The sequence below is a fragment of the Pygocentrus nattereri genome, chromosome 5 (assembly GCF_015220715.1).
Source record: "Pygocentrus nattereri isolate fPygNat1 chromosome 5, fPygNat1.pri, whole genome shotgun sequence".
Lineage (NCBI taxonomy): Eukaryota > Metazoa > Chordata > Actinopteri > Characiformes > Serrasalmidae > Pygocentrus > Pygocentrus nattereri.
This window is the reverse complement of record NC_051215.1, coordinates 30,304,094-30,318,617: the sequence shown is the minus strand read 5'-3', so window position 1 is coordinate 30,318,617 and position 14,524 is coordinate 30,304,094. Positions and strand designations below refer to the sequence as shown.

Below are 14,524 nucleotides of genomic sequence, written 5' to 3'. Positions count from 1 at the left end.
ACTTTCAGGGATGCTCCCTTTATACCCAATCATGACACTCACCTGTTTCCAATTAACCTCTTCACCTGTGGAATGTTCCAAACAGGTGTTTTTTGAGCATTCCTCAACTTTCCCAGTAATTTGTTGCCCCTGTCCCAACTTCTTTAGAACGTGTTGCAGGCATCAAATTCAAATTGAGTGAATATTTGTAAAAAACAAAAAAGTTTGAACATTAAATATCTTGTCTTTGTATATTCAATTGAATATAGGTTGAAAAGGATTTGAAAATCATCGTATTCTGTTTTCATTTATGTTTTACACAACGTCCCAACTTCATTGGAATATGGTTGTAGTTTAACATTGTACACACTATGTCAAACTTCCTGTGTTGTCATAATATACTGTTACAGTCATGCCTAATACACTGTGTCCAGTATAGGAGTTCATATGTTTAGCACAGTGTGCAATGATAGAAATCAAACATGGTATGAAACCTGAAGAGTTGCTCGGCCAATTTCTGAACCTATTCTAAGCACTGGATTTGATTTAGGCTGCATGATCATGATAAAAATGATGATGGTGATTATTTTGACTGATATTCTGTTTATGATGGACCAGCTGTGATTACCAAAAATTGCATGTTTTTAGTGCATGTTCCATCGAGACAGCCTGTGATCTGGCAGACCTTGTGAACCGTGACTCATCAGAATGCTCAGAGAAAACTCATTGGGAAAATCTGAGGTTGGTCCATTCCTTCAGCACATGTTTCTGGGATTCAGTGGAAGCTTATATGCTAGGAAGTGCTGTTTATGACTACTGGTAGAAGGCTTGAAATTTATTTTACAGTGACGCTGCTTAAAGGTGTGAATTAAATGTACCGCTGTCCCCAATGGAGATACTAACCTTCCTGTTATGTTGCGAGTCAAAATCGTTGAATCGAGTTTAAAAACACAGAAAAATATTTTTCATCATTTCTGGAACACAAAACGTTTTCAGCCTGGCTTAATCAGTGTACATGTAAATGGAAAAAGTTACACACATTGAACCCACTCCCATTTCACGCTTTGCCCCTAGCACTTAGCCCTTAGCCCTCCGTTTTGCACGATTACGTGTAGGGGTAGGGTATCCTGACTTTTGTTGAGATAGAGGGATATGGCGAAGGCTACATGGCCATCCAAGGTTTTTCAGAGACACACTCCAAATGGAATGTTATGAGAGAAAAAAGAAAAATGGGCAAGATGGCTACACAAGCAACCAAAAAACCCCACAAATGTGAGTAATTTAAGTTAAAAAAATTATGATAACCATTGTATTATCTTAATTTAATGTTGTTTCAATGTATTATGGTAATTTTCTTCATCACCAACATAAAAATCACTGGTAGCACGCTGATGTCTAGGTAGCTAGCTAGCTAAATTTCCTGTTCCACTTTAAATGGTGCATGAGTTTCATTCTGGCGTCATTTGAACAAGAAACAAATATCTGACCTCAGCTTCATATCACTGAAGAATCAGGTGTGGGTGATATGATATAATGCCTTAAATGTAACTAAAGCAGTAGCGGGTGCTGAACTTTACCATCCTCTGCTATCACTGCAGACTTACAGGGTCACCTACAGAGCAACAATGGTAGCCTGTAGCTATGTTTTTTTTAAGATTTCAACCTCTACCCCTTTTAACTCAGTTCCAAGGGGTAAGATGACACCCATAAACAAGGGGTATGGGTGAAAATAGGAAATGGAATTGGGCCATAATGTTCTATATAGTCCTACAGTCCTACCAACAATATGTATCCCTACTCTCTCAGAGTTTGACACGATGAGCAGCATGAGCAGAAAAATGGCATGACAGGAAGCTCTGGTTGAAGTAAAGGAGGAACTGTCTGAGATAAATTCTGATAATGATGATGAGGGTATTGTACAACAGCCATCAACTCCCAAGAGAGATATTCATATCCAAAAAGTAGCATTAAAACATGCATCAGGTCAATCTGACCCAGGAACATTGTTGAACACTGACATAATAAGAATAAACATTGAACATATTTACAGCACTAAACATATTTAAAACACTATACATAACTATTTATGTCAGCATTCTTAAGATGACATTGTACTGATATCAGGTTAAATATGCCTGGAAACCACACCCTCTTCGCTCCATGGCATGGATAAGATGATTGATTCAATTATGTATAGTGTTTTAAATGTTTAGTGCTGTAAATATGTTCAACGTTTATTCTTATTATGTCAGTACAATGTCATTTATTTCATAAAACATCTTATGTCAGGTTGCGAGAACCGACATAAGCACTTAATAAATATTTAAGTAGTGCTTCATAAACACATTATTCAGTGCTTATGAATGCGTCATAAAGCCCTTATGTAGCCTTCAAATAAAGTGTTACCACTGAACCCCAGTCTACACTGTAGAAGGCAGAGGTGTTAAACACTACACTACACCAACCAATTACAATAAGTACAATACAATACAATTGTTACAGTAAGATTTGTTACTGTGCTTTTACACAACACTAGACTTAGGCAGTATGAAGATATGTTACTGTTTCTGTGATATATTGTGCAACAATGGACTTTGCTGAGTATATCATAGATATCAGCAGAACTTAACCAGCTGACCGGACATCAGTTCACTGCACCATTTTTCATAACCATTTTGATAGCTCTGCTGGTGCAACCTGTTTGCAAATCTCATAAAAAGAAAATATTGTGATGCATATTCTGTGTTGTGAAAATGTCTTCAAGCATTGCGATTTTTTTTCTATTATATTTTTGCTGTTGTCCACCATCAGCATTTAGCACATACTTTAAACAGGCCACATCACTAAGAGCGTGCATATACAAATTCTCATGTACTCTCATTCAGAAACACTGTACCTCAGGCGCAATGTAGTCAGGAGTGCCACAGAAAGTGGTGGTAGTAATGCCGTCCAGAATGCCCTCTTTGCACATGCCGAAGTCAGCCAGCTTGCAGTGGCCTTCAGCGTCTAACAGGATGTTGTCCAGTTTGAGGTCTCTGCATATACAGAAAAAGACAAGGAGAGCATGAGGCAGCCATTAGTGACACAGAAGCTCATCCTGACCCAAGAACACTGCAAAAAGCAGTTCCTGTGCTTTACATCCTTAAAGAACAGAGCCTAGCGCAAACTGTACACAGCAGGAAGAACGCTGGGTCAGGCTCTGCCTCGGGGGTCAAGAAGCACCAGTGTGGGCTGAAAGCTACTGTCTGATGGTGTCAGCGGTGTAGATTCATTCAACATTACAACTCTTGTACACTCTGTGGCAGGAAAAACCCATGCTGGCATCAATGATGTGGCACTTTTTCCACCGATGATCTGAGTAATGCAAATAAATAGCACGTATATGTCCTTCACCAACTGATATTAATTTATATTAATTGTTCATCATTAAAGTGTGACTCAATGTAAAGGACACCTGCTTTGTTGAAATAATGTACAACCCCAATTCCAATGAAGTTGAGGCGTTGTGTAAAACATAAATAAAAACAGAATACGATGATTTGCAGATCCTTTTCAACCTATATTCAGTTGAATACACTACAAAGACAAGATATTTAATGTTCAAACAGATAAAATTTATTGTTTTTTGCAAAAATTCACTCATTTTGAATTTGATGCCTGCAACACCTTCCAAAGAAGTTGGAACCTTTGCTTTTAACGACACTCAATAAGTGTTTGGGAACTGAGGACACTAATTGCTGAAGCTTTGTAGGTGGAATTCTTTCCCATTCTTGCTTGATGTACAACCTCAGTTGCTCAACAGTCCGGGGTCTCCGTTGTCAATAATATAAAATGTGTTGCAGGCATCAAATTCAAAATGAGTGAATATTTGCAAAAAAAAAAAAAAAAAGGTTTATCCATTTGAACATTAAATATCTTGTCTTTGTAGTGTATTCAATTGAATATAAGTTGAAAAGTATTTGTAAATCATCGTTTTCTGTTTTTATTTATGTATTATGTGTTACACAACGTCTCAACTTCATTGGAATTGGGGTTGTAGAAAAATGAGAGTGGACAACAATAAAGACATGGAGACTTCTTTTACAGTGAAGTTACTGTGTAAATAGACAACACACTGTTAATAAATACTACAAAAGACAAATATAAAGTTTGGAACAGTTAGAATAATTACATATTTTGTTGATTTTCTATGTGAAAATAAGTGAACACATCCTCACACTTTAATTTAATAATTTTAGTGCATAACTTTTTATACAGCAAATATTTCCTGGGTTTAGCTTTTTTTTTTTTTTAAATAAAACATTATTTTTGCACAGGCCACATTTTAGGTTTTATTTTTTCCCAATATACTAAGTTCAGCAAAGAAACAATGACTGTAACAGTAACTGTTTTCTCTGTAGAGGATGTGTAACTTATTTTCACTTAGAAAATCAATAACATGGTTTAATCAGGGGCATCCAAACTGGTCTCTCTCACAGTAAAAAAAACAATAGTGTTCATGGCTTGTTACTGTTCATTTTTATTGTTTGGCCTTTCACTTCAGTGACTGAAAATATATCTAAATAGATTAGATAGAGTGACAACTCTAATGAAACTGTATATCATGCATATACAGAGTCATATACATATCTCTACAGAGAACACAGTTCTGCACATAGTAATGTGCAATAACTGGTTATTTGCTATTTAATATAATGGAAGAAAATAAATAAAACAAAATGTTAAAATATTAAAGCTGCACTATGTAACTTTTGGGGACTTGTAGACCTCTCTGGTGAAAATGTTTAATTGGATGTAACGTGTTGAGGAACATTTTATAACGTGAGCTGTAGAAGATCATTGAAAGAATATTCAAAGAGAACTTAGTCAAAACTTTCAAATCTATTCTGAGCATGTAAGTGAATGTCATCATATCTTCAAAAGCATTATGTAGATTTTGTATTTGAAACCTAAACATTGAAACGGACCTTCTTTTTGAACTCAACCATTCTGATTTTTAAAACAATCATTTCAGGTTCAACTAGCAGCAGTGCATAGACACCATATTTCAGAACGTATTTTTTCCACCTGATGTTCCATCTTTTCATTTCAACAACAAAAAATTACATACTGCAGCTTTAAACTATGAAAATAAATAGAACTAAATATAGCAAACTAAAATTTGCTGAAAAATGCCACATAGAAGTGAGTTCCCTTTAGAGGATTTGTTAACTTAGTTTCATTTAGAAAATAAAAAATAAATAAACCAACAAAATGTATAATTTGGCTAAGGTGTTCAAACGTTTGCACACGACTGTAAGTCTGCATGTAACAGACTGTATCTTATGAATTATTACTGTTAATTAACTGCAGTGTATGACAGCGATGAGGGATCAGGCCAGTTCTGTCTTTGCATCTTATCGGTCTTTGTCAGCGATGTGAAACCAGTGGAAGCTTCATGTGTAAAACACGATTTTAACCACAACTCTAGACCACAGCCCTAACCACAGTTCTGTACAAAAATAGAGGCTCCACAAACACACACACCAAGTCATCTTTCACTACCTTTGAAAGTGTGTGTGCTGTTGAGGGTGCAGGGTGACTGGAATGAGGGAGGGAGAGTGAGTGAGTGAGAGAGGGAGAGAGAAGGAGGCCAGGGCGATAAGGTGCCTCTGATGAAAGAAGACGAGAGCAGGGACGAAACTAGTTGGGTTAGAGCTTGATGGTTGATTGCAAGAAGAATGTCAACATCACAGGATGTCATTCAGTCAAAGGTGTTTTTCACAAACTCAACCTACTGAAAAGAGGGGGGTGCAGGAGTGGGTGTCAGAACCCCTTATGCAACTGTTCCATTTTGGCTACACTAAAAAAAGGCACCTTGATGAACTGCATGTTCAGGATGAAGCTTGTTCCCCAGTGTGGCTCCTTTCCGTCCATCTGCTTCATTCATCCAGTCCAGTAAAGAGAACAAGGCCCTCTTAAAAAGATGCCAATGAAGGTCCTCTTTTGGTTCCCTAAAGAAACCTTCAATGCGTGGTTCTTTGAGAACCATTCCTATAAATCAGACCAACCTCTGCATATTGTAAAGGTTTTAGGCAAAGCTTTAAATTGCTAAGGAACCTCAATGTAATGTAAGGCCTTTAAAGTGTTCTTCATACTCACAAATCCCTTTTCAAACATGGTTCTTTCAGGAAACAAAAGTGAGTATTGCTTAAAGAAGCATTGGTAGCACCATTTTAAAAGTGACTGGTTCTATAATAGTATCAAAGGAGCATCCCTTACTGAGCCTTTATTGCAGGTTCTACATACACCTTTAAGAAGGGGGTTCTTTGAGGGTTCTTTTAGTACCTAGTGTCTACATTGTTACCTAAAAAGACTCTTTTTGAGTGCTAAGCTGGACACTTTTTGGTCAAGTGTGGAGTGTTGTCAAAAATGTGCTAGATAGTACTATAAAAGGTTGTATGACCCATTTTGTTGGTATACAGAACCATTTAAAAAGGTTCTTGGAGAAACATATACCATGTAGGTTTTCCATCAAAGAAAAGAACCACTGAACCTTGTAAAGAAATATTTGTACATGAACAGTTGAACATACAACCACTCTCTTTACTAAAGAACACCTTTTTTAAAGGTGAATGAAGCCGAATGGAGCAGAAACAAGTGTGTGAATAAACACAGGACAGTTTGGGCTTAGCTTGAGTGGGAATGTTAAGATTAACAGACTGGAAAGAAACAGACCCGTAAAAGCCGCCTGAAAACTGGCACACAAACAGACGGATGCACGGACGCACACCAGCCCTAAAAATTCTGAAGACGTGACCCAGCGCTCCGCATTGTATTCAGCCCTTATGTTCTACTGCCATGCAGGATGTTCCTCAAATTCTCCATATCAAAATCTCTCTCTCTCTCTCTCTCTCTCTCTCTCTCTCTCTCTCACTCCCCCATCCCGGTCTATATCTCCTCGCTTGCCCCCTCCAACCCCTCCTAGTCACGTTGCTCAAGCATTCTTTCCTTTACGGAAGAGTTTTTAATTTTTACTGCTTAGCACAAATTGTTGATTTGGGTTAATCCACAGTGGACACACGGAAATGTGTGAGCGGTTAGCACTTTCTTTCTATACTGTGGTAATGTGATGTGCTAGTAAATATCACAAACTTCATAAAGTTTGTAAGCTTAGATAACAGCAATGAAATTAAGTGTAAAGTGCTTTGCTTTGCAGCTCTTCAAGTCTTTCACTCTTCACCATTTAGCAAACATTCAGAAAACACCTGGAGAATATGAAGAAAAAACAAAGGCTTTGCTTATTAAGAAATTAAAGAAACAGTTAAGAGAGCGAGCAAGAGACAGAGAGAGAAAGAGACAGAGAGAGAGAGAGAGAGAGAGAGAGAGAGAAAGAGAGAGAGAGAGAGAAAATAAGGCACAAGAGAGAGCATTTCCTGTGTTTCATGTCTTGAGGGGTCTTTTTTCCATTACGTCCCCAGAAACCTCTAACAGCTCATTCTCCTTCTGCAGGAACAACATGGACACTGACTTAGGACACTCACCCTGTCTATCTGTCTGTCTCTCTGCTTCTCTCTCTTTTCTGCTTTCATTCAAACACATACCCATCATTTAAAACAGCGGAGTTTACACTACAGAGGCTGATTAAAATGTTGCTTTCACTGGAACATCCCAATAGAAAATTCAGTATCCTTGGCAAATCTTGGTAAATTTACATTACTAAAGTTAATGCACTCATTTTTCCTGAGCCTTGATTCTCTAAATGAAAAGTAAACATGTAAATGTTTTTTCTACCAAAAAGAAGCTTAGATAAGATTGTAAGAATTAAACAGAAATCATGTGTCCAGAAAGGAAACGTATTATTTAATTAGCATTGTATTTTAAATTGTTCTTTCTTAACAGTCTGAAGGACGTAGCAAAAAAGCCACATTCCAGCATAGTTTATATATCACCAGCATTAAATCCAGAATTTTTACAGACTCAAATCTCTGTTTGTGTTATGTTTTATGTTATGTATTGCTTATGTTTTACTTTTTCTGGTATATTAAACTGAGCATCAGTGTGAAACTGTGCAATAAAACTAGCAGGAAAACGTCATATTTAAGTGTATTCTCTGTAGGGGACTTGTTAACATATTTTAACATAAATAATAAACAGAACATGTGATTTGACAAGAGATCCTCAAACTTCTACATACATTTGTACATATGTACATTTGAGTGTATGTACATTCATGTGTTATAAGAAGATGCGGCAAACAGGAGCGTGTCACCCTGCTCCTGCAGAACTAGCAGATCTTTTGCTATATTTAGATTTGATGGAAAGTTATTTTTGTGTGCAGTTACTTCCATTTTTTAAACATGTCATTTTTTAACATGGAAATGATCAGAAAAAGTCAGAAGCAGTATCATAGTAACCAAACCAGTCAAAATGCAGTGTCAAATGAATGTACTTGTAATTAATTACAAAACTATCTAAAACATAAAATGAAAAGTCAGTGTAGTTTAAAAAGATGAGGCAGTGAGGCAACTCATAGTTCTTATTTGATTCAGCTTGAGGAGTCTTCATAACTCAAGTTTCATATTTTTGTCAAAAACTCTCCTTAGATAAAGTAAATGTAACATTTTTCAAATTCTTTGTTCAGATTAAAAAAAAAATGTAGGCCAATAAAAACTATTACTAAAACACACTAGCAAAACTGCAAAAACTGCCAGTTTTAAATTCACTGTTTTTGTGATGTCTCAAAAACCAACACATTTACACGTGTCCACCTTATCATCTCACAGTTTAGCCCCACCCATTCACACTGATGTTATAAGGAGTGTTGATACCAGACCGCTTTCTGAACAAGAAAAACAGAAAAGACATTACTTGCATACTTCATCCTTAAAGGTACAGTAACAAAAACAGCCTGATTATTCTAAGGAATGAAGAGAGGCTTGAAAAAGGTCACGTGAAAAATCTACTCCAATGGTTTTTAGTACATAACATATGTTATAAATTTATCTCAGGGGACGAAACCGAATTCAAGAAAAACTGCAGGGGATGGGCCCTTTAATGTTAATGTCACATGACACATCCTAGTGGTTGTGAATACAAGAAGAGCTGCAAAAATGAGTCACATTTACTTCTGGATCACTGTTGTTTTGTGTAAATGTATACAAATCGATGTACATGTTAAAATGAATGCACCTGTATCAGTTCAGGGACGAGTGGCATGTGTGAGAATGTAAAGCTGTGATAACTGTCACAAGAAGAGCCTGCAGCTAACATCTTGACAATTTTGATTTATTTTTAAACGTTCTGTGAATTTCACAGCTATGGAAGGCCAAACAGTCAAATGAGGACCTCTACATCTGATGACAGAAAAACACATTTTTTTGATCCCCCAAAACGATGTTGTTTTGGAAATACACAGTTTTATCATGATGGAGACAATGAAAGTGTTTGCTACTGTATAACAAACACTGGCACTGCACACTTGCTGACCTGTGTCTACAGGATGTCCTGCCAAGTGCAACTCTTGCAAGCCACAATAGCATGAAAGATGATTCAGTGGATAGAGAGGGATGGTGGGATCAAAAGGAAAGAAGGTGTGTCTGTGTCCCTGTGTCTGTGTCCTTGTTTGCCCTCACTCTTTCTTCTTCCTTCTCTTGCTTTAGAGATTCTGAATGCCCTGGAATACAGGCCACTGCCAAATCTCCGGACCTGCGAGCTCAGACATGCTTTAAGGAAACACTTCAGGCTGCCACTGTCCTTGACATACAACTTGCCCCGTCTGACTCTGAGGGGGAGGCGCATGTTACATTGCGACATTTCAGACTGTTTTGTCAATCTTTTTTTTTTTTTATCTCTTAAGGTGTATTGTGTCAAGGAGGTCATAGCAAGGTAGGATGAGTTAATATGAGGCAAACATGTTGCTCCACCACACTTTCACTTCAACTCACACGCAAGATGCTCTCTGGTTTCGTTGGCCTTTTCCTTCAGCTGCAGCAAAACAAATGCAAGTTGCATTAAGATTAAGTGACCCTTATTAGTCCCACAACACGGAAAAGAAGTGAAGTGAAACACCACACACACATTAGTGAGCCATTAACACACTTGCCCAGAGCAGTGGGCAGCCCTATCTGCAGCGCCCAGGGAGAAGAGTATAAACTCTCCTGTAAAGTTATCTCCAAAATGATGGAGTGAATGGAACCAGATATATTTCAAGTAATTCTGGGTGATGTCTTTTGGTCCATTCATGATAAAGATTCTGGACAATGTAAAGGGCAACAGGCATTTTCAAATTATGCCAAAAATTTAAAAACAACAGAAACTGGAGATACAACGTTTTATATATATTTATACATAAAAACTCCAGTGAAAGTTTAATCTTTCTCTCTGTCCCGCACCCCTCAGCGATTCTGAGCTTAGGAAAGCCGAGGCCGATTAGACGAGGCCCTCTAATTACCCGACCTCCCAGCATGCTTTGCTCTTAAGGTGTGTTACATTCCCACAGAGAGGGGATCAGTCCTGGAACCACATTACAGCAGTGGGGTATGAATAGATGTGTTTGTATTTATGTGTGTTATTCTCATAACACACAATGAGCCATTCATACTGGTTGCAGCACATCCTGTCCAGTTTCCATTCACTGGTCAAGCATTAAGGCAATGACCCTTACAGTAAATGAAGGCTCATAAGGTCATGAGGTGTGTACATCCAGCCAGATGGCTAATTTCCAACCTGCAAGTCTCTAGAATAGAACTCGTATCGTCCGTCTGGGGAAAATTTGCTTAGATCTTGGGTCAATCAACGTTACTAAGTCACATCATTGTCAAACTTAGTTCAACATAAAAAATGGTGTGATAAGCTTGATGTGATGCAGTGGAGTTAGCTGAAGGGTCTTGGTGTGTGGTTACATGTTCTGCACAAAATGAATCAGATCTCTCACTGCTCCAGACTAAACAGCACACACTATCTGTATGTTCAGAGTGGATACTGTCTGAATAAGCGTTCTGAATCAGGCAATCACAGTGTTGTCAGGATCACCATCATCTGACCCTCGCTTATCCAACTGAAACGGATTATTCTTGCAACAGAAAAAACAAGACTATGGTTCATTTTCAAGCAAAAAAGTTGTCTGCAATCATAGATAAATAAAAACATTCTTACATCACAGTTGTACTTGTCAAGTGCTTAATAAATTAAGCTTTAATTCTTTGATTTGCTATGTGAAGTTACACTATTCCTAAAAAAGGGGAATTCTTTTTCATATTTTTCATATTTTTTTGCTTCTTTCAGAGCGATTTGATGTGAAATGGTTAATTGAAATTGACTGACTCAGATTTCTTTACAGGGGTTTATATAGGAGCCAGGCGTTATAATGTCTGCAACCCAAATACAGTAATTTTTTTATTCACTATCCAAAACCACCAATGAACCTCCATGTCCATGTCACAGTTTTTACATAGAATGTTGATGATGGTAACTAGTGGTAAATATAAAAGGAAAGAAACTATTCTGCCTTACAATCCCCTGCATGTGTTTCTCCACCATAAATGGATTTAAATAAATACATTCTAGGCCAAAATATTATCTCAGTACTATTGTAAGACAACGTCTCAGGTATCAGGCAGCATATTTGTAAACATTTTGTGTAACAACATTTTGTAAGGGAGCCTTTAGAGTCACGGGGCAGTAATGGGCTGGAGGTTAGAACTCCAGCCCTGCGACTGGAGGGTCGCCAGTTCGATCCCCTGAACTGACAGTATGTGACTGAAGTTACCAAGGTACCTAACCCCCAACTGCTCCCAGGCACTGCAGATAGTGCTAGCCACCACGCAAATGTGCTCACTGCCCCTTGTGTGTTTGTGCTCACTAGTGTGTATGTGGTGTTTCACTGGATGGATGGGTTAAATGCGGAGGTAAAATTTCCCCATTGTGGGACTAATAAGGGTCTCTAAATATTAATTAAATGTTTCAGACGTCTGGCTCCCATCACCACCACTGTAAACAATTCTGACTTGGTTTCTCCAGAATGGCATGTCAATCCACTCTGAATGGCTTTTAAGATGTTTATGTCCTAACAATGTAATTCTGCAGAAATATTGAGAAATCTTTGGGATTTCCCTGTACGATTTCAGTTATTTTTAGTGCCTCAGAATATTTAGGTCTTGTACTGAGCAAATCTCGAGGTCTTCATTTAAAAACACTCACAGGCACAAATATATTCATCCATTACACAGCAGTCCTAGTCAATCATGGCTGCCTACTTCTGAAAGTGAATAGAGGAGCAGAGCAGAATGTACCAAACCCTAAACGGAGCAGCCAGAGTTACGTAGGCGCAGGATGAGACAATGAGACAAGTGTAATTCTATTCTCTCTAATATTTCACCAAAACCAATAAACACGGCAATTATAAACATTAAACTTTCTGACCTTTTCATCTGCAGTGCCCCAGTTTCTTAAGAACCCCCATTAGCCTTCCCTCTCTGCAAGGCCTGCATTCAGGAAAACCAGGGAGGAGGTGGTTTTAATTCAATAGAACAACATTCAGCTCCAAATGAGATTCTTCCTGTTCAGGCCCCAAAAGAGCGTTAAGAGCAGGCAGAGAATGGCTGGGCGGGAGAGGTTACTGGGGTCATTAGAGCCCACAGGGTTGGGATCTTGACCTGTCCCCTGCATTTTAACAGATATGGATCTAATGGGGTGATCAGTGATGTGATGGTTTAGATAACGGTTGCATCAATATGGTGATAAATCTTAATCACGATACACCACAACAAGCTTTATAGTGCATATTATGGATATTATCAGTCCTTTAACAACACTGATCAGCCGCATGTTTCAAAAGAGGTTTAGAAAAGGTTGCAAAGAGGGATAACTGTCTAAGGTTGTGGGACATTATGAGACAGAATCCCAGTGATGAGTGCAAAAGAGCATAATTGGCCCTGCATAATTAAATGTAGTAGTGTGCATTGTGTGAAATGTAAAACTCTACTTAGAATTTGGTGGAACATTGTGACAGTTCCTTATCAAAGCTTATCAAACACTGTATCTACTGAATATGTACTCTGAAACTGTATTTTTATTTCATGATATTTCTGCCATGTTGCTCATCCCTAAACCTTCTGCTAGCAGTCAGCACTTGGGGTATAAGTAAATTTGAATATGAGCGTTTAAAGAACTTTGGTGCACTTGATTAGATTAATTTGACCTGCATAGTCAAGGCTCATCTATTATCCACTTCAAGGCAATGCACTAATTTACTGGTGTTGTAGACCAAGTACTTGAATTTATATATAAAAACCTCAGGTTATGTAAGTATACGTACATGGGACATGGCCTTGGGATCTAAAATCTAAAAAAAATATATTTTTGGAGATCACACACACTGATCTTTACACTACAGAGATTGTACCTCCCAGATTTAACTAAAGTGTGGAGCAAAAATTGGAAAGGAATGCCAACTTCATGTCCCAAAGCACGGTCTGTTGTGTGAGCTTAATGACACTCAAACCAGTGCATAAACAAACTGTCCTGGAACGAATAAATCATCTGATGGACATGGCTCCTCCAAGTAAACAACCTGAGGTAAACAAGGCTCATAAATGCCCCCAACTCCAGCCTAAATAGCCACCCAACATACACAGCTCCATCTCTGACCTAGTTCACGAGAAGTGAACCCCACTCGAGTTACGCTGGATTTCGGCTATATAAGATTGCGTGACAACACACTGCTTTCACGTAATTCCACCAAATCTGGAAGGTGCTTTCAATTGAGGAAAAAATTTTTCTCATCTTCGTGTCCAAAACATTATTAACTAAAATTACAACATGTTTGTTATAGAATACAATGGTGTTTTGGTTGAAAAGGCTGGGTGGTTCTCGCACTTTGTCCACTTGACACTGCTGCACAATGATGCTATGTCTCTGGATGGCATAAAAAGAACGAAAACATGAAACATATTTTTTCTTTTAGAGACGCACTGCAGCTGTACAGTACAAGACAATGCAGTGTTTGGGTCTATTTTATTTCACCCATTTGCCATTTGGCCGCATGGTACGTTACCTATAAATGACCCCATTCCGGTGGAGGAACATGAGTGCAGAGGTGACCTCAGCGGCGTAAAAACGGGAGCGGGCTTCATCAAATTTGCGTGAGCGCTGGATCTGGAACATCAGGTCCCCTCCATTTACGTACTCCATCACAAAGAACAGACGATCCTGGGGGTGAAAGACAAGGAAGAAGCTGTAAGCCAACACCAAGGGGATCTAAGCCAATGCGCAGTGTAATGGCTCAAACAATGCGGATTGAACTCAAACGCCTTTTAAATAAGTCAGACAAGGATCGCCGTAATTTGGGTGAACTCACAGACTACACAGACACAAAAAGGAGGCTGACATGAGCAAGAATATGCTGGAAATGAACCTCACCCAGAACAATCAATTTTGTGAAAAAAGAAAACACAGAAAGCACAGGCAGAAGTGGATAACCTGGTACATTAAGGCCTTAGAATTGCATTAAAGGCCTTATTTGGCCTTAAAATGGATGCAGCTTGTAGGATCATAAATAAAGCAA

The 14,524-nt window shown here is 38.3% G+C and overlaps 1 protein-coding gene across 2 annotated transcripts in view; it reads right to left on the bottom strand.

Annotated features, from left to right (window-relative positions):
* prkceb (protein kinase C, epsilon b) overlaps positions 1 to 14,524 on the bottom strand; it is a 148,757-nt gene that overhangs the window by 18,166 nt on the left and 116,067 nt on the right. For both annotated transcript variants that reach the window (XM_017690593.2, XM_017690594.2), the window contains exons 11-12: positions 14,015 to 14,169; positions 2,876 to 3,014 (exon numbers count right to left, since the gene is read on the bottom strand). In XM_017690593.2, coding sequence (XP_017546082.1) covers positions 2,876 to 3,014; positions 14,015 to 14,169 — 294 coding nt within the window. The remainder of the gene's footprint in view (positions 1 to 2,875; positions 3,015 to 14,014; positions 14,170 to 14,524) is intronic.